Source organism: Camellia sinensis, chromosome 9 (genome assembly GCF_055761805.1).
Source record: "Camellia sinensis isolate YWXY chromosome 9, ASM5576180v1, whole genome shotgun sequence".
Classification (NCBI taxonomy): domain Eukaryota; kingdom Viridiplantae; phylum Streptophyta; class Magnoliopsida; order Ericales; family Theaceae; genus Camellia; species Camellia sinensis.
The window spans coordinates 158536336-158557812 of record NC_138969.1 but is presented as its reverse complement, the minus strand read 5'-3'; the positions used below and the strand labels follow the sequence as shown (position 1 = coordinate 158557812).

The following is a 21477-nucleotide window of genomic DNA, read 5'->3' as shown; positions in this document are numbered from 1 at the left end:
TTTTGGTACAGTTTGAGATGCGGTTTACTAGTTTGTCGAGGTTTGCTCTAAAGTTGGTTGCAACAGAGGAGCGTCATTGTTATGAGTCTGAGAGGCGGTTACGTGATGATAACTGGGAGAAGGTAGCTAGATCTCTGTGGAAGAATTACTATGCTCTAGTTGAAGGGACGGCCCATGTAGAGACCATGGTTGTGAGTGTTGGTTGAGTTAAAGAGGAAACCACTTCGCAACTCCTACAGTTCATAAACGATCTAGGCTCAGTAAAAGGTGGAGGCGAGCGCATACTCAATCCCAGGCTTCGTCTTTGTCTTCGTCAAGGGTTTCGGACTCGTCGGTTGGGAGGCTTAGTGAGGTTCAGGCTTCAAGTCAATCTCAGAGTAAGGGATCTACTGTTTGTTTTGATTATGGTCATCTGGGCCATGTTAGACGTTTCTGTCCTTTAGTGAGAATTCTTCAAGTGTTTCAGAACCTAGTTGGACTCAGTCTCTTCAGTCCAGTCGAAGGCACTACCAATACCAGACCCATGTAGGCGAGGCTTTGAGAGCTTCGCGAGGGTTGACTTTTCAGTCATCACAGTAGTATTACCCTTGAGAGGGGCTTTTGTATTAGAGACCGGTGGTTTAATATATGAACTTTTGTTGTCGATTGATGTGTTGTTGAGTGCTAAGGCGTCATAATACTATGTTGTATTTACATATTGTTGTTGTTATTTGTCATTCCTCATGTCTTGGAGGCTTATGATGAATTTTTGGACTCTTTTATATGCGTAATAAGAAGTTGTTCATGGAATTAATAACCGAGGTGCTGTATATATTATTGTTTTATGAAATTATTATGTGATGGCCTGTGAGCCTTGTTTTGTTGGGAGTTAATTATTGAGAACGAGTAATCCGTGGATGGTTATGGTTAGGGGTGTTATGTGGTGAAAGCAAGTTGTAAGGCTATGATGTGTCAACTATAAAGAAGTGTGAGATTTGTATGTTAGAGGCAATAAGAATGGTACTGTGTGTGATGTTTAGTATTTTGGTTTTGTTGGTCAGTAAGCTCGTGGTGGCCCTATTGATTGTAATAAGGTAATGTGTCTGTTTAGATATTATTAGATATGGGATGGAGTATATGAATGTAAGGAGAATTTAGTGGTTAGCTGCTAGAGACATTCCTTAAGAGGAAGAATGGTTGTGTTCTTGGGTAGTGAGTGTGGCATTGGTGAAGATTCTTTTGTGTTCGGAATTAAGTGATTGCCGTTGACCATGTCGATCTAATGTTTGAGAGGTTAGGATGTGCTTACCATATAGATATAGAAGTGTTGACTCTCTTCAGGAACCATGGGGGTATGGTCTAGTCTAGAGGAATCCGGGGTGATTCAAAGGACATTGGGGATTTGTGTGCGGAACTCCTTAGGGAGTAATAGTGTTGGGTGGCATGTTGGTGTTTGGTACCGAGTGTCCAGTTTTCTCGGGTTTGTTAAGCAGTTAGTTGATGTTGGAATATGGTTGACAAATAGTCTCTAGTTTGGAATTTGGTAAAGAGGGTTATAACCTTGTAAGTGCCTTAGAATGGTTTGGCGAGAGTAGAGTCTCGTGTTTGCAGTTATAGAAGCTCGTGTGAAGCTTGCATGAATGGTGAAACTCCTCGAGTTGGAGTAGTGTGTGTAGGGTTATTGTTTTACGTATGCAATACGCCTCGTGTGGGTGATGACTTATGATGATGTTTATAATAAAAGAGAATTTCAAGATAGTGAGGTTTCTTGTGTTTTGTTGCGTTGATGGCGCGGAAGCCTACATATATACATTAGCGATTGGTACATGCATTGCGCATACAATTAAAATAAGTAAAAATAAAACTAAGCTTTTATCATATATGATATGTCATGCAAATAGTAAGGGTCTTATTTATTAATTCAAAAGTTTAAAGTTTGAGTCCTACTGTTGTTAACTATCTAATTTTTTTTGCATATTTCAAATAACAAATTAAGGACATGTGAAATAATGAGAAGTCACTAAAATTTGAACACCACGTGAATTGCTCACTTTTGATAATAATATAGACAGAGATATATCAAATCTCAAATTTTTACGATCATAACATCATATCATCATCAATAACCATTGTTGTGACTCTCTCTCTCCACTGTTAAAAATCTTCTGAAATCAAAGATCCAAACCCAAAGGATCCAGGTAAATTTTCATTTCTTCCCAAATCGCCTTTACTGTATAATATTTATGTTAATTATCAATTTATCATTCAAAAGTTGAGATGGCCGAGTTGGTCTAAGGCGCCAGATTAAGGTTCTGGTCCGAAAGGGCGTGGGTTCAAATCCCACTCTCAACATCAATACTTTATAAATAATTGAGAAAATTAATGAAATATCTTTTTTCAATTTTAAGTAGCAGGAGAAGATCAATCTATACTTTTTTATTAGTTAAGTTCTCTCGATAAAAAATTTTTATCTGTGAAAATTGAAATAATTTTTTATTAGTTAAGGTCTGTCGATGAAATTTTTCTATCTGTGAAAATTGAAATTTTTTTGCATCAGGATGAAATTGCTGTGTCAAATTTTCTCTATAAAAATATTGAGGCACCCAACTATTATGAAAATATTATATGTTCTTTATTTTATAAAATCTTAATATCAAATACTTTAAAAAAAATTCTCATAATGATTTACAATCACTAATAAGAATATTTTGTCCTCTTCCCTTTACTCTATATTAAAATTAGCAATGTTACAAATTCCAAAAAAGATATATATATTCTAAAATAATTTAGAATTTGAATTGAGTGGATACATCAAGTTCAATCTCCACCCTGCACTGACATCCTCAGTAAATTAATGCAAATTTATGGACATTCTTTTTCTGTATTAAAATATTCAATTGTTATGCAATGCATTTGTCAATGTTAAATGGTTATGAATGTGCAATATCAAATGCAAATCAAATCAAATTTTAAGTCTTATCAAATGGGATTGATCGACCACGTAAATCCAGAATGTGCAACATCAATGAGAATTAATTTTACCATTTCAATATTGTATACTAGTTGTTCTCTTTAAAACTTACATATGCACAAGCACAAGTGTTTTCCTTGTTTTGTATAGGTAAAAGAAAATCCAGACGACAAGAGTTTCTTTTTTTAATGGCTTTTGGGTTTGTTTTAGGAATTTAAAAAATTAATATATTTTTTGTGATTATATCAAATTTATGAAGTTCAATATAATTTTTTCTAAATTTCAAGAAAGGTTGGTGTAATTTTTACTATTAAAAATAAGGGAGATTTATTTATAAGTCCTTTTTCAGACACTTATACTAGGTTAAGTCCTGTGTAATTTCTTATAGAGTTTCAAGTCCTATTTAGATACGAATGTATTTCATAAGATCCTACATAAACGTAACGTGACGTGACACTTACATAAACGTAACGTAACGTGACACCTATATAAACGTAACGTAACGTGTCACGTTACGTTTCGCAAACTTATGAGTTTTTATTTTTTTAAATTAAATATGAAAATGTTGCTAGTTTATTTTGGTGTCACGTTACGTTTCATATAAATATGATCTATAGTAACATTTTCATATTTTCATATTGAATGTTACCATATATCATAAGTGTCACGTTACGTTTATGTAGGTATCACGTTACGTTCAGGTAGGTGTCACGTTATGTTACGTTTATATAAATATGATTTATGATAATATTCAATTTCCTATATATGGTTTTATTATTATTTATGATATTAACAACTAATATTGAGGGTAAATGTGTCAACAAACTTTCCACAGAACTTATGGAAATATAAGTTTTTTAGTAGGACCATATGTAACATAAGTCTCCCTAATAGGACTTATAAATAATTTTCCCTAAAAATAATTCAATACCACGGTTCTATTTAGTGTGATTTTCATAAATTGTTTTCTAAATTTTTTTGCAAAAATTACAAATAATTTGACAAAAATAAATACTAAAAATATATTTTTACATTTTTAAAATTTATTTCTACTCCAAAAAAAATAAAATTATATGAACGTGATGAGCCTATTTTTATTTTTACTTTTCACTAGGAAAAATTATATATAAGTCTTATTAGGGAGACTTATGCTACATATGATTCTACTAAAAAATTTATGTTCCCATAAGTCCAGTGTGAAGTTTGTTGACACATTTACCCTCAATATTAGTTGTTAATATCATAAATACTGATAAAACCATATATACGAAATTGAATGTCATATATACGAAATTGAATGTTACGATAGATTAAGTTTGCAAAACGTAACGTGACGCCTACATAAACGTAACGTGACGTGACCATATCAGATAAGACATTACATAAACGTAACGTGACGTGACACCTACATAAACGTAGCGTAACGTAACACTTACATGAACGTAATGTAACGTGACACCTATATAAACGTAACGTAACGTGTCACGTTACGTTTCGCAAACTTACTAGGTTTTTTATTTTTTAAATTGAATGTGAAAATGTTACTTGTTCGTGTATTTTGAAATTCACATTCATATAGATATGATCTATGATAACATTCAATTTCCCATATATGGTTTTGTCATTATAGTGTATAATAGTATATTAACACCATTTATTTACAACTCATAGGATCTTGTGGAATACATTCCTATCTAAATAGGCCTTGAAACTCTATAAAAAATTACGCGGGACTTAACATAGCATAAGTGTCCGAAATATGACTTATAAATAAGTAAAAATGAAAAACAAATTCTGAAAACAGAGCGAAAATGTCTAACCATCAAGTATAGACAACATTTCTTTGTACAATACATATATCAACTGAACTATTCATGAATCATGAATCATGAGAGAGAGAGAGAGAGAGAGAGAGAGAGAGAGAGAGAGCCAACACACTTTTAATATATATATATATGTCTTGCCCAAGAAAGCAATAGAAAACAAGTCAAATTTCTAAGTTGAACTTCACAATTATGTTCATTCTCGTAAAGAACTTCTACCAAAAACCACTATTGATATATTTAGCCTCTACTCCCTCCAAAACCAATGGCAAATCCAACAAAAAAATAAAAACGAATTATGACCCAAAAAAACTATAAATTATTGTATAAAACTTCGATACCAATCATTGCTCTGTAGAGTAATTTTCAGCGAGGGGTCACATTCGTGATGGTGATGGGTGCGGAGCTCATCTGGTAGGTACTAGTAGAGGAGCATTCGGATGACTTTTTATTTGAATCATTTAGCCCGCCTGAATCCTCGAAGAAACCTGGGGCCATAAGTTCCTTCTCATTGAGCCGAATGTCTCTCGAAAGCATTTGCACAACTTGGCTCATCGTTGGCCTTCTGTTTGCAGCTGCTTGGGTGCAGAAAAATGCTACTTTCATGTACTTGATGATTTGTTCCACTGGGAATTCTTTCAGTTCCGGGTCCACTAGCTCTAAGAGTCCCCCTTCTTTGTAAAGCTCCCATGCCTGTTATAGAAAGAATGTATTTGTTTGAGTTAGAGCCCCAATAATGTGCAGGAACGATGATGCTAGCACGAGTAGGAGTGTTCACAGATCGAACTAATGAGCTTTTAGAGTAAATTAGGAACTGAACTCGTTGTGACGTTCTAGAAAAATTAGAACCGTAATTCGGTTGGGTTCAGTCAGAAATTTTATATAACAAAAGATACAGTATTGAATCTAACAAAAATCACTATAGTTGAGATTGGTGTTTGAATCATGTTATTTACTTTTGTACTTGTTTTTACATACAGAAATAATAAACAAAAATATGACAGGTCAGTTTAGGACCGTAAATGAAGCACTAGAACCGCAAAACGGATTGATTCAAATAGTTCAACCATTTTTGAAACCAGAATCATAAAAGCTAATAAAAATTGGACCAACCAGCAGGTTGGATTGGATTGGATCAGTTTACTGGATCATTTAAACACAGCACAAGCCAGGAGAAAAATTAACAGAAAAATGAAAAGTTTGGACCCAAAATGTATCTGTGAATTTGGCTACTTTCTACTTCGTTTATGATGTTAGTCAGTCAGCAAAACTCGTCCCTTCATGGGTGGAATGCCACTCATTTGGTCATCAAACCTAACTGAGGTCTCATTATGCATGAGAGAGAGATTATGAAAGCAAATAGTTCATAGCTCAAAGCTTCCAAACAGTCTACAATTCATAGCTTCCAATTAACAAATCATACACACAAATATATGTAAAGTTTTGAAATGAACAACCATTAGAAAAGTGCATGATGACCAAGCAAAGAAGAAACAGAAAATGCCAGGAAACTCATGACCAAGACAGAGAAATCCAAAACTAAACTACCGAAACTTTTATTAGAATTTGTAAAAGGAAAAATCAACGCACCCATTCTAGGAGAAATTTCTGCATCCCTCCCCAGTTTGCCTTTGAACTGCTTCTGCCACTTATTACTTCAAGTACGAGGACCCCAAAGCTGTACACATCAGCCTTTATTGTTAACTGACCTCCCAATGCATATTCAGGTGCCAAATAGCCACTGCATGGAACAAACCCGAGGTATACATTACCACATGTTCCTTTCAATCAACTCTATGAAACCAATTGCAAGTTTTAAGGGTTGAGATCCAAAATTGCAATATTCATATTATTATTTTAGGATACATAAAAACCTAGGAAGAGCTACAATAGTGATGATATAGAAGCTTTCCAAACTACCTAAACTTTATTATCATCATTATTATTATTATTAGAGAAAGTTGCATCATACAGCAAGTAGGACTCAAACCCAGACATCACAGGTAAGGGACCTCACCCACTACGCCAAACTACTTATACTCTAGGGGAAAAGCATTGCAGGATGCACAGCATATTAGTTTCTTGATTTTGAGAAAAAGCAAAGAAGATGACATATCAAACATCAAATAGCAGCCAAAGCTTCATGTGAGAAATAGAAACGATTACGTACGTTGTTCCTGCTATTTTTGTGCTAATGTGGGTGATGTTATCTGGGAAAAGTTTGGCCAACCCAAAATCTCCAATCTTCGGAGTGAAGTCTTTGTCAAGAAGTATATTACTAGCTTTGATGTCCCTGTGCACTATATGAGGCACAAGTTCCTCATGGAGATATGTGAGACCCCTGGCAGTGCCCAAGCAAATTGCAGATCTTTTTGCCCAGTCCAGTTTTACGGTTCTACTCTTTGAACCTGCAAACACAGGTTAACTACATGTTCAGGTTTCCTTGGTATAAATCTTAACAAACTGTTCACATTTAATAATTTGGACAATTACCTAATAATGCTTGATCAAGGCTGTTATTTTCTAGAAATTCATAGACCAAAACTCGGTGACTCCCTTGACCGCAGCATCCAATTAACTCAACCAGGTTTGGATGTCTGACATTTGATATTGTATTAATCTCTGTCAAAAATTCGCGTGCCCCCTGCTTTGATTCAGCAGAAAGTGTCTTCACAGCAACTTCTGTGCCATCTTTGAGGACTCCCTGAGAAATTTCTGTTGTGTTAATAATCGGTAACAATTACAAATATGGGATAAAAACAGCAACAAAATTATATTCCTTAAATATATTGTATCAATTATAGCTGAAGTTCAATCAATCATAAAAAATATGACCACCATGACAATACAGATCCATCAAGTCAAAATCTCCCCAAATTAGTACCATAGAGAATGTCATGCAATCTAACCCATAATTTGGCTTCTTCTTTTTTTCAACACTATTTTTGCGAATATGTCAGGTCATTTGCAAAAGTGAATGAAGGAAATTTAACAAGATTACTAATCATAGAGTCTCCTTCTCCAGAAAGCAAGAATTATCTCCTAGATAAATTTATTTGAAGTTTAGGCTGAGTTCTACAGTAAAGCTGGGAAACAAGATTGTTCCAACAGTCAGGTTTACATTTTTTCTAGTTTTCATCCAATTCATGAAGTGGGCCCTTACTGGTCAAAGAACAAAATAAGAGTAAAACATCAATAACTGTCCATAATATAAATATTGAAGAAAAATGAAATAACCCCATGACAATGATAAATGAAAGTTTTAATCAAAAAAGCATGGATATGAACATGGACATGGATACATTGATACAATAATTTTCAAAAATTGTAGGATACAACACGTTGGAACCCACAAATATATATAGTTTTATAAATTTATTATATGTCATTATATGAATTTTTCATTCAAAGATAATAAAAAATACAGTATAACACTTATTTCTAAAGTTTAAAGGAGAACGGATTAATAGGTGTAAATTATTATTTTTCTCTCATCATTGGATATCAAATTATTTTGTTCAAACATGTAATGGGTTTCATGTGCGTCTAAGCAAAAGACACGTGTGTCACCCACATGTCTGAAAGAGTGTCCGAGGCTAACAAAATTTAAAAATAATAGGATAGGTTTGGATGTGTGTCCGACATGTGTCCACAAGTGTCTGATGAGTTTCAGTGTCTGACATGGACACTTCACCTTCTTAGAAGTATTGGTCCTTCTCAATGATCAACAAAAGTTCAACTATCCTACTGAAAAAGTTCAAATCTTCCATGAAGTGAATATCATTACTAATGCCACAGAAATAACATGATTAAAATTGGACAAGTGTGAAAGAACTTTGCAAATTGGAGTACCTTGTAAACTATTCCAAAACCTCCTCGCCCTATCTTATTTCGTGGAAGAAAATCATCGGTTGCAGCTCTCAATTCATTGTACGAGAAATTTTTTATGCTTCGGAATGGTTGCTCTGGGCAATAAGTAGACGAGAGAAAATCAAATAGGTGAAAACAAAGCAAAAGACTGGTATATGATGATAACAATATTAAACCATCTTAAATTACGTGAGAGAAAGTAATATACATGATAATAAATCAAACTTCAATTATCTCTCCATGAACTTCTATATTTTGTGAGTTAAAATGTGAATCAAGCAGGCAAAATGTATCCACAGAGCAAGTGGAGTAGATATGGTTTCCCTCTAACATTGTTCAATAACTCAGAAACTGGCATGGAAAAAAACTACAGAAGAACACCTGATCTCTTTGTTTAATCTGGATCACTCTCCTTGCTTATTATTGATACAAAGAGATGTTAAAAGCAGCTATAACTGGCATATTAAATCAAAGCTGAGGTGGTCAGTCAAATAAAGATTCTGCCTCTATTGTTGGCTGAGTCAACTTTCATCTCTTTCACGTTGATTATGTTGAACATTTATGTTATGGGAGATCCCATGGTGTCGTTGCCCACTGCCAACACTATTTCAATTGAGACAATCGAATAGATGTAAATTATCAACACTTAGAATTATAATGCCGTAAGACAAACTGGAATAAAAAAGAAGTGTTCAATGTGTAATGACAGTGTTCAGTATTAAAATGAATGCTCTGTCTAGTCAAAACATGGAAACTGCTAACTGGTGGTGTTTGGGAAGCAAGTTCCCAAATTTTTTTCTCATTTTTTCCACTAAAAGACAAAAAGTTTTGCAAAACCAAAAAAAACACATCCAAACAAAATATTACATCCAACCCCATAATCATTTCACTTTTTCTCTCACAAACATCACATCCAGCCACATAAAAACCCAACTATCTTCCTAAACACCAAAAATTTTTTATCTCATAAAAACCTACATCTAATAAAATCTACATAAAAACTCACTTCCCAAACACCATCAGGGGACAATATATTCATGTGGCATGCTTGGAACGATGCCTGATGTCCAGAAAGGGAGATCAAATGTCCAAAATCAGCAACCAAATAAAATTTAGCAAGGTAATAAGCAAACAAATATCCAGAGTTTGCCTTCATGATCTTACAATCACCCTCCAATGAATGTAATATTTGCACCCCAGTTGTCAATCATGCTGATGCAGCTAAATTTATTGGGTATGCCGTGCCTACCATTGGATTATAGTCTAAACTCACAACTGAAATCACAAGTTAGAAAAGAAAAAGTAAAAAAGAAAACCCCTAAACAAAACTGGTGAGTTTTAAAAACATTATGCACTGCAAATGTCAGTGTGATAATGCCACAACCACAAAGACAGCTTTTGAATGAGAAAATTATGCAGGGTAACAAGATAGATAGGTTAGTGTACAGGTTGTAGGAACTAGATTCTGCATAATGAAAAAAAGAAAAGTGGTAACATGCCCATGGGATGTTGAAGCAATAGTATGACAAAACTGGTTTATCCTGGCATGACTCCGAACAGCAATGCTTAACGAAATGAAAATCTATCACAAAGCCTAGAAAACATTCATTAAGCAAATTCTCTGAATATTTATGACCTATAAATAGAAGAACCATGCAGAAAAAAAGTAGAAAAACAAAAACCAAATTGAAATATCATGCTCACAAAAGTGCTTGATATGATTTCATGTTAATATGATTCTGACAAACAAAGTTTGTAATTCATTATGAACAATCAAAGAGGCCACCACATAATAAAATTCTGCCCATTTCAAATCCCATATAAAAAACCAGGGATTCATTCAATTTCGCGGGACATCCACATGGCCCATCCATTTCAAAGTACTTGGATGACTACTAGTAACCCATTAGATCGAAGGACACATTCAATAATCTGATGTACAACACATGATTTCATTAGATAAATTGGTTGTGATGGAATTTGATCATGCTTTATCATCAATTATACCTATTTATCATGACGTCCTTACCTTGTAAGTCTTGATGATCACGAGTATCACCCCTTTTCCGGCGTGCAACTGAGCCACCAAAGCAGGTACAGGAACAGTCCATGCCCGTTTGTAGTTAATGTCTAATCTTCTGAAATTTCCTTATTATAAAAAAAATAAAAAATAAAGAATAAAAAATCCATTAGAATGTCTGCCTTACTAATCAAACCCCTAGTCCCCCCTCCCCAAAACACACACACACTAGAAGACATTCGATACATCACTTTGCATTTCTCTGATAACATCCACAAAATATGTGGAATTTACCCATTTCTCTACATCTACAGCGTAGTTTCACAAGTTACGACACTTGTAGAGCCACGAATTCCAAGGATTTGATCAAATTTAATTCCATACACTCAATTTAAACTACAATTTCAAGTCAAAAATGTACTGATTGAAGCAAATTTTCAACAATAATTAATTAATCACATTAAATTAGATCAAATTCAATTCCAATTTGAAGTCAAAAGTCGACACAGACAATAATTTCCCAATCATTTTCCAAATTAAATACTGTCGGTACACATCAAAGCTAGAACTCACAAGTCAACACAACAACAACAACTCCAGAACGCACAAATCAATAACAAAAACGCACTTAAAAAATCACATTACCTTGGTATGTAATCGGATCAATGATCTGTGTCAGACCGACGGCGACAAGCAGCGATTTGGAGGAGAAGGACCGATCATTGACTTGGTGAACATTGACGAGAAGAAGCTTCGTTCTTGCTATTCGAGCTTTGTTGTTGTTGTTGTTGGCTTTGTTGTTGTTTGGGAGGTGAGAAAAAGGGTGAGAAACGGTCTCCAGTCATAAGCTCGCGAGACTACAAGTTGCACGTTGCGTTCTCACTTGAGAGATGTGAGAGACAGAAAATGAGGTACAAATAGCTGGCTGACTGAGTAGACTGGGAAAGCGATGGTTGTTGAAGATGAATGAGCGGTGGTGAGTGACTGAGTCGACTTGAGTTGAGTCGACTCGACTCGGCCGAGTTTTCATCAATTTTTTTCAAAGTTTTATAGAAACTTCTTAACAAGAAAACTCGACTGCTAGACTACTACAACTCTGTGCTGGCCCAGCGACACTTTTTTTTTGTTTTCTTGTTGGAAAATTTACAAATTGTTTTTTTTTAAAGGTTGACCATTATAATAAAATAAATATTTTAATTTTATTAATTTATTTTTAATTTAAATTATTTATCTATTTTTTAAAATTGATAAATTACAAATACATTCTCGAACTTTGATTAAAATACGAATTGCCCTATGTGATTTTGGAAATTACATTTTGTCCCTTGACGTTTTGTATTCCATAACCTTTGGTCTATTTTATTAATAAATTATCAAGTCAATTAACAGTTTTTAATGATATTAAAATTTTATTTCAATTAATAATTCATATAATTTTATTATTGTATAGGAGAGTAGTTAAAAATTTTATTTTTTCAGTTAATTCTATTAAACAAAAAAATTCAAATAATGAGGTATTTGTAATTTTTCAAACCATATTAAACAATTCGTATTTTAATCAAACATCAGAAATGTATTTGTAATTTATCCTTTTTAAATATAGAGGACTACTATTAGCATCTATCTAAATTCTTTGAACCTCTAAATTTCTAATTTTTCTTTTATTGCAATTATACCTTAAAATAAAATTACATTAAAATATATCATTTAATGGAATACCCACCTACCAAATAAGAACTACTAGCACTATATAATATTGCACACCCACCCTCACCTCCACCTCCACCTCCACCTCCACCTCCAGCTATACGTATTTCACTTTTCTAAACCCTAAATCCGTTACTCTTCATAACCAACCAACATAAATTCTAAACCTGCTACTCTTCATAACCATCTTAAACGCTGACTGTATCTTCTTCGTTACCATCATAAACCATCTTGAACCAGAAACCTTGAATCAAAAAGCTCTTTTTAAGTCCAACGTATTACTCTTCATCAGTTATTTCACCTTGTAAAGTAATGGAGGATGATAACAGCAATTCTGATGAGGCTGGCATTCCATTAATAAGTTTATCTGTCTTGCATTAACATTCTCGGTCATTTTCAATTATTGTTGTTTTGTTCGAGCTGTTCGGTATTGGTTTATCGACTATTAAGATTATGTTTGGTAACACAATACTGAACACAAATATATAGTTCAATATATTTGTTCCAAACAATAATGCAAATAGTCGGTGTGGGGATATATTTTCTGAGTACCAACACGTGGCTAAGGTGACGCCGACGTGTCAGCCGAGGTGCCACGTGTCCTGGTCATGACGCCGAGGTGATCTCGGCGAAGCCGAGGTTATTTCCAAAAAATATTAGAATCCGAGATAAGCGGATAAGGGACAAGAGTCCTAGAATAAGGAAGGACTATGGCATGGATAAGGATAAAACTCTTAGGGAGTTTATCTTTATCTCTTAGAGAGTCCAGGATAAACACTGAGCAAGAGTCCATTGAAGCTAGGCATCTAGTGGGACAAGAATTGAATTAATTATAAAAAAGAGGCACCCACATGGGTCTAAGGTACGCAATTTATATTCTGAATAGTGAGTTTAGTACTATTGATTACCTTTGAGAGATGTACTGACTTGATCGTCAGAGTGCCCCCGGGTAGACAAACCACCGCCGGAATCTTCTCTTTCTGTTGCAGGTTAGCTTGGTGTCATCTATTCTGCCAGTTCTCTCCAACTGACTACTAAGTTGGGTAGTGTGATCAGAAAATCACTCACACAATTTGGCGCCGTCTGTGGGAAAGAAAGGAGAATAGATGGCCAGTAACGGACAGAAGGAAAAGATTGGGGACGACACTCCTGCTGGGAGTGGGAGACCTATTGACCTTGATATCACAAGAGACGAATGCAACGCAGAAACTCGTGACCAGAATCACGGAGTGAAAGACGTCGGCCAAATTAGCGACGCACCAAAAAGCCCAGATCGAAGTGGGTACTACAATGAGGATGACCTCCAGGTATGGAAGGATAGATGCCTGCGGAAGGACGAAGAAGTAAAAGAGATGGTAAATAAATTGGCAGACCTGCAGTCAGTCGTCAATTTCATGATGCAAAATAACGTCATGCAACCACCGTTCCCGCTGCAGGACACGCCGATTTCAGCGGCCAATGCCCAGAAGGGAGTACAGAAAACAATCCCCGTAGCCCCTCAGCACAACAGGAGCGAAAGATACTCTCATCGACCTTCTAGGGAAGTCGGAAGAAAGGAGTCAAGAAGAGAAGAATCACGGAGGACGCATCGCACAAAGGAGGAAGACCCCAAAGGACATCGGCGTGTTCAGAGGCAAGCACTGTGCTTCGACACAACTCATGGAGAAGGGTCGAAAAGGACTCACCACGAAACTGAAAGCAGTGCACCAAAAAGACTAAAAGCAGGAGATAGCCGAGCTCCTAAGCGGAAAAAAGGAGGACATAAGAGATTACCTTAAGAGGAAGCAGCAGAATGCTAATGCCGAGGTAACTTCCCCTGAAAAGCTGAGAACACCATTCTCGGTGGAGCTAGACAAATTTGAGGCTCCAAAGAGATTCAGTATGCCAAGGTTCTAAATATACGATGGCAAGTCGAACCCCAACTTTCATGTTGGATTATACCGGAATTCAATGGCGTTGTACAGTGGGAACGAGCCATTGCTCTGCAAAGTTTTTCCCTTATCCTTCGGGGAGATTGCATCAGATTGGTTCCACAAATTACCAAAGGGAAGCGTGAAGACTTGGGAAGGCCTGGCCGAGATGTTTGTGGCCAGGTTCATGACAAACATGCTACAGCCATTAAGGATAGATGCATTGATGGCTCTGAAGATCAGCAAGAAAAAAGGCCTCAGGGTCTATGCAAAACGGTACTACGAGGTGTTCAACCGAATACCAGAATGTAATCAATAGGTGGCAGTCGTATCATTCAAGAACGGCCTAAATGACAACTGTCCACTACGAAAATTTTTGGCAAAGATATTGCCAAAAAGCATGGAAGAGCTCATGACGAGGATCGAGAAGTACGCCAGGGCCGAAGAAGATACATCGGGGACCAAGGAGGTAAAGCAAGAAAAGGGAAATAGCTCGCCGAAGCGAGGCCGAGGTACTAATGGATTGAGCAAACAAGAGACAGAACTGAGGGCTGCACAGGCAATGACAACTGTGTTCCGAATCCCAATTCACAAAGTCCTGGATCAAATTCGGAATCAACCCTAACACCAGCCAAGGCACCAGGAGAATTCATGAGAAGAAACCCTGGCCGACATTGCACTTACCACAATGAAAACGGGCACATGACTCAGGGTTGCAGAGCCCTGAAAACACATTTGAAAGACTTGGTGAGACAAGGCCATCTGAGAGACCTTGTCAATGAGGCCAGAACAAGGAAAGAACAGGCAAGATTGCCTCAAGCGACAGCAGCTCCACCTCCCCCAGCACAGCAGCTACAAGCAGGAGGACCTCGGGTAATTAATGTAATTCACTTGAAAGTCAATGAAAACGAGATTCGGGGGGAGACCCAGAAGGTAAAACATCTGCAGCACGTCTACCAAGTCGGGGAGAAGAGATATCGGGCAGAAGAGTGCCAAGGACCAGTAGTGTCCTTTTCGGAAGCCGACCTTGAGATGGTGCAGCATCCGCATAATGACGGCTTGGTAGTATCCCTTCAGGTTGGGGAGTACCAAGTAAAAAGCATCCTGATTGACCAAGGCAGCTCTTGCGACATCATGTACATTCGATGTTACAAGGAGCTCGGCCTTCACCCAGACGATATGGAGCAATCCAATAGCCCAATGATCGGGTTCAATGGAACGCCGACATGGCCATTGGGAACAACCAACTTAGAGGTGCAGGCAGGCACCAGGAAAATAACAACAGAGTTCACCGTAATCGACACACCCTCCCCTTACAACATCATCTTGGGAAGGCCATGATTGCATGCAATGGGGGTTGTTCCCTCAACACTGAATCAACTATTGTGGTTCCCAACAGAGCATGGGATTGAAGAGATCAGAGGAGATCAGCTGCAGGCAAAAAATTGCTCCATGGCAGCAATGAAGTCCACCTGCAGCATTCGAGAACCAGAAAAGGCAGAGATCGAAGACGAGGACGTGGAGGTCCTAGAAGATGTTAGCAAGGAGCTAGCCGAGAAAAGTGAAGAAGCACTGAAGAAAATCTTCGTCTAGGAAAGGGATGAAGAACGCTTCTTTCTTCTCGGCTCGGGCTTAGCCGAAGAAGGGGAAAAAGAATTGGAAGCTTTTTTTAGAGCAAACACTGAGGTGTTCGCGTGGACGCCTTACGAAATGCCAGGCATTGACCCCGAGGTCACTTGCCATAAGCTGAATGTTGACAGGTCGGCCAAACCTGTAATTCAACAAGCAAGAAGACCGACGTTGGTACACGTCGAGGCAGTGGAAGAAGAAGTAGACAGACTTCTCGAGGCCAGGGCCATTCGAGAGGTAAATTACCCGACGTGGCTATCGAACACAGTAGTGGTGAAGAAGAAGAACGGTAAATAGAGGGTCTATGTAGACTTTACCAGTTTAAACAAAGCCTGTCCCAAAGACAGCTTTTCTCTACCCAAGATTGACCAACTGGTAGACGCCACTTCGGGGCATGGAAGGATGAGCTTCCTAGATGCATACATGGGGTACCATCAGATAGCCATGTACCCCCAGATGAAGAGAAGACTGCATTTATCACCCCCAAAGGACTGTACTGCTACAGAGTGATACATTTCAAACTAAAAAACGCAGGAGCAACTTACCAAAGATTGGTAACCAAGATTGTTCAAACACCTGATTGGCGGAACAGTAGAAGTGTACCTTGACAACATGGTCGTGAAGACCAAGAAACCTGAAGGTCATCTAGCCGACCTGAAAGCAGTCTTTGACATCCTTAAGACATATCAGCTCCGACTCAATGCAGCAAAGTGTGCATTGGGAGTAGGATCTGGTAAGTTTTTAGGATGCCTGGTGACTAAAAGAGGCATTGAGGCCAGCCCAGATCAGATTAAGGCCATCCTGGAATTGAAAAGCCCGACGTCGGCAAAACAGGTACAAATGTTGACTGGAAGGGCCGCAGCCCTGAACAGGTTCATAAGTAGAAGCTCAGACAAGTGCAAACCTTTCTTCAACTTAGTGAAGAAAGCCACAAATTTCCTATGGACAGAAAAATGCAAGGCGCGCTCTGGCCGACCTGAAGAAGTACTTGACCACAGTTCCGATCCTCTCAAATCCAAAACCTAGAGAAGAGCTATTCTTGTACTTAGCAATTTCAGAACACGCAATCAGCGCAGTGGTAATCCGAGAAGAAAAATGAGAGCAACAGGCTGTTTACTATGTAAGTAAAACCCTAGCCGATACAGAAACAAGGTATCTACCCTTAGAGAAATTAGCACTAGCTTTAGTAATGGCTTCGAAGAAGCTGAACCATTACTTCCAAGCCCATAAAATTGTGGTGCTAACAGAGCACCCCTTGAAGTCTTTGCTACAACAAGAAGACTTGACAGGAAGAATAGCCAGATGGGCAGTGGCTTTGGGTCAATATGACTTGGAGCACAGACCTAGAACAGCAATCAAAGGCCAAGTTTTGGCCGACTTCGTAGCTGAGTTCACACCAGAATCCATCGCACATCGGGCTCCGTTGAGCCAAGGTAAACGATGTCCAAGCAAGCAAGGAGAAGCCCAGATAAAGGCGAAAGAACAAAAGAAAGAAGAAAAACTCAGACCCTGCAGCATTTACATCGGCGACTCCTTTCGACTGTTCGTTGATGGGAGTTCCAACCGACAGGGAGCGGGGGCAGGAGTAGTTTTGATATCTCCAGATGGGCAGATAATAAAACAATCGATTCGTTTGGGGTTCAAGGCCTCAAACAATGAAGCAGAATACGAAGCACTCATTGCAGGGCTGAAGCTGGCAGCAGCAGTGCAAGCAGATGAGGTAATAGTTTTTTGTGATTCACAACTGATAGTTAACCAGACAACAGGCGAGTTTGCAGCCCGAGATGAACGAATGTCGGCCTACGCAAAGGAGGTCATCAAGTTGTCAGCCTTGTTTCAGAACTGCCGACTACTTCAGGTAAGCCGAGATGATAATAGCCACGCCGATGCGTTGGCTAACCTAGCTAGTGCGGTACAACTTGGAAAAGCAAGGACCATAATGGTTTATTACTTGTCGGGCCCGAGCATTGAACCACTGACCACAGAATACGAAGCGATGTGTGTGGACATGGGACCAAGCTGGATGGATGCAATTGTTACATTCCTGAAAGAAGGAAAGCTTCCAGACGACCACAAGGAGGCACACAAGATCAGATTGAAGTCGGCAAGATTCAGTCTGACAGCAGAGGGACACCTCTATAGAAGATCCTTCACTGGACCCCTTTTGAGGTCTGTGCATCCTTCACAAGTTGAAAATTTTTTATATGAAATTCATGAAGGAATTTGTGGAAGCCACTCTAGAGGCAGATCACTTGCCCATAGGGCCATTACCCAAGGGTATTGGTGGCCCTACATGCAGAAAGACGCAGAAGCCTATATGAAGAAGTGTGAAAAATGTCAAAAAATTGCACCTCTAATACACCAACCAGCAGCAGACCTGAACCCAATATCCAGTTCTTGGTCGTTTGCCCAATGGGGCATGGATCGCGTTGGTAAACTGTCCTAAGCAACTAGACAAAGAAAATACCTGCTGGTGACGACAGACTACTTCACCAAGTGGATAGAAGCTGAACCCCTTGCCAAAATCCGAGATGTTGATGTAAAGAGCTTCATATGGAAGAACATCATCACCAGATTTGGAATTTCAAGAGCAATAATTGCCGACAACGGAACACAATTCGACAACAAACTGATTAAGAACTTCTGTGCAAAGTTCAAGATCAAGAACTACTTTTCAACCCCAAGCTTTCCCCAAAGCAATGGACAAGTAGAAGCATCCAACAAAGTTATCTTGGATGGGATAAAGAAGAGGCTGCAGGCAACAAAGGGAAAATGGGTGGATGAACTACCAAGTGTGCTCTGGGCATATCGAACTACGCCGAGAAGATCAACGGGGGAATCCTCCTTTGCCATGGCCTATGGCACAGAAACTGCCATTCTCTTAGAGGTCGGCATCCTTGGGATCAGAACCCAGAGAGTAGAGAACGGGACTAATGATATACTCTTAGCCCGAGATCTGGACCTACTAGAAGAAAGAAGAGAGAGAGTTGCAATTCAGCTGGCAGCATACTAGCAGCAACTTGCTAGAGCTTACAATAAAAAATTTAACCCAAGAGAGTTCCAAGTTGGCGACCTAGTCTTGAGGAAAGTCGTCGACAACAAGAAGGATCCCAGGGAGGGCAAGCTTGGCCCAAACTAGGAAGGACCTTACAGAATCACTTCGGTATTGGGCAATGGGGCATATCGACTTGAAGATAATGAGGGCAAAGAATTGCCAAGACCTTGGAACACTTGTAATCTGAAATTCTTTTATCATTAGATTTTCCTTGTTTCTTGCCAACATAATGAATAAAATTTCAGCAGAATTCTTCTACATTTCTTAGATACTTGCCGATATTTCTTGAATACATGAATAATGAGAACCCAAGTGAAATTGAGATTCACATTGGGGGGCAAAGAGACGATATGATGTTTAACACTTGTTGAAACTTGAGAAAAGTTTACAAGTTGAAGTTAAACCGATATGATGTTTAACACTTGTTGAAACTTGAGAAAAGTTTACAAGTTGAAGTTAAACCGATATGATGTTTAACACTTGTTGAAACTTGAGAAAAGTTTACAAGTTGAAGTTAAACAGATATGATGTTTGATACTTGTTGAAACTTAAGAAAAGTTTACAAGTTAAAGTTAAACCGATATGATGTTTAACACATATTGAAACTTGAGAAAAGTTTACAAGTTGAAGTTAAACAGATATGATGTTTGATACTTGTTGAAACTTAAGAAAATTTTACAAGTTGAAGTTAAACCGATATGATGTTTAACACTTATTGAAACTTAAGAAAAGTTTACAAGTTGAAGTTAAACCGATATGATGTTTAACACTTATTGAAACTTGAGAAAAGTTTACAAGTTAAAATTAAACCAAGTCTGTATAACCGAGGTGTGTCGCCCCGAGAAAGTTACACAAAGATTGAAGTACATATTAAAGATACGAAAAATATTCTAAGTATAGAATCATGAAAAATGAGTAAAGAGATGACAAAGACACAAGCATTCAGAGAAGGAAAGTTGAATTAATATTAAAAAAAGGCACATCGGCCAAAAGCTTACAATTGTTCCCAAAAGAAGAAAAGCAAAAGTACAAAAGATGGAAGAAAATAACATGAAATTAAGAATCTTTAGTAGCAGGCTAGGTTTGGACCTCGGCCCAAGTTCAGCATCGATTTCTTGAAGGGTTTCATCTAGACTCTTGTCGGCAAGAGGGACGTCGAATAATGCTTTCTCAGGAGTAGCATTTTGGGGAGCCTCCTCATCCTCCTCATCTTGAGTCAAGTCCAGGACTTGCTCATTTTGAGGAGGAGACTTGGTCCCAGCAACGCCTTTGGACTTCCTTACCAAAACCTCCTCCTCCTCGGACTCAGAGTCGTCGTCGGCAGGTTGACTTGGAGTTGGGGGGAATGGCAGAGGAACGACATCGGGATTCCTGAGGGGGGAGTCCTCGGGGACATCAAGCCTTTTCAGCAATGTCATCCAGCCAAAGGTGAAACCCTTGTTGCATGCCTGCTTAACTTGCTTTTCGTAGTCCGCCGTGACGTCAGCCACCCCCTCGTTATAGCCCTTTTCGTCGGCAGCCTTGACTTCGGCCTCTTTGGTGGCCAAGGCATCTTGAAGCTCCCTTTGGGCTCGACCATTCTGTCATCGGCCTCTTTCAGTTGGGCTTGAAGAACTTTGTTTATCGCCTCAGTAGTACCAACCTTTTCTTCGGCATCGTCCTTGGCCTTGATGGCAGCCTCGGCCTGGTCCTCCAGCTTCTTCATTTTTGATTGTAAGCTCTTGTTGGCCTTTTGAAGACTGGAGGCCTCCCTCTTTATCTCGGCCAACCTCACCCGATTCTCGAAAGATTGTACCGAAAAAGAATGGGCATGCTGGATTGCTTAAACATAAAATAAAACAGAAGCTGTTAGAAAAATTACAAGTATAGGATGAACAAAAAGAAAGAAAAAGTTGCAGAATAAAGACATTTACTTGAACGGAGCGTTGAAGCATCAAAGCGTAATTCTCATACTCACTCAACTCGACGTTTCGATCAAGGTCGCCAGGGAGGAGTAGAGCGGTGCTGAGGGCTACGCCAACGTTGATATCGTCAGCACTATCATTAGCCATAACTAGCTTATCTTCCAAAGTAATTTTGGGAGCCCAGGGGGCATCTTGTTTTTTGGACCCTAAGGTGGTTGCAGAAGATGACCTCGGCCTTTTTTATTTCGGAGAATCGGATGGTTGGGCCTCAATACGCCTCTTCTCCGCTGTAGGCTGGGACTTGTCACTTTCAGCTATTTTTTAGATCGGTAAAGTATCCTCAGTATCAACCTGAGTCACCTTCGCCTTTGGTTGAGCCTTTTTTATTCTTTTTTGTTTTGGTGGAGGCTGGGTTTGCGTTGGCTGAGCATCAACAGTTGATGGGATGCTGGCCAGAAGATCTTTTGTAACAGCTCTTTAATGACCTATCTCAACAGGAAAAGTGGTTCGTCGCCAGCGTTGTCGTTGGGATATTGGGATCAGGTATGGAGCCGAGGTTGACGGTTGCTCGGCCGGATCAGAGGTTGATCCCTGATCAGTCCGAGATGT

The 21477-nt window shown here is 38.4% G+C and overlaps 1 protein-coding gene and 1 non-coding gene across 3 annotated transcripts; one reads left to right on the top strand and one right to left on the bottom strand.

Moving 5' to 3' along the window:
* The first annotated feature begins 2250 nt into the window (after positions 1 to 2250).
* On the top strand, positions 2251 to 2331 carry TRNAL-AAG (transfer RNA leucine (anticodon AAG)). The gene has a single exon. It is a non-coding gene; the product is annotated as a tRNA-Leu (tRNA).
* A 2543-nt stretch (positions 2332 to 4874) lies between these two features.
* LOC114304996 (cold-responsive protein kinase 1) lies at positions 4875 to 11724 on the bottom strand. 2 transcript variants are annotated; one of them, XM_082887862.1, is made up of 7 exons: positions 11309 to 11724; positions 10673 to 10791; positions 8626 to 8738; positions 7267 to 7477; positions 6944 to 7181; positions 6364 to 6514; positions 4875 to 5466 (listed from the first exon to the last, which is right to left on the bottom strand). In XM_082887862.1, exons 2-7 carry the CDS (start codon positions 10752 to 10754, stop codon positions 5140 to 5142), a joined length of 1122 nt encoding a protein of 373 aa, XP_082743988.1. In that variant the 5' UTR covers positions 10755 to 10791; positions 11309 to 11724; the 3' UTR covers positions 4875 to 5139. The 2 variants fall into 2 exon arrangements, with proteins under 2 accessions (XP_082743988.1, XP_082743989.1); XM_082887863.1 differs by having other exon boundaries at positions 10673 to 10781; positions 11309 to 11682.
* Between the last annotated feature and the right edge of the window lie 9753 nt (positions 11725 to 21477).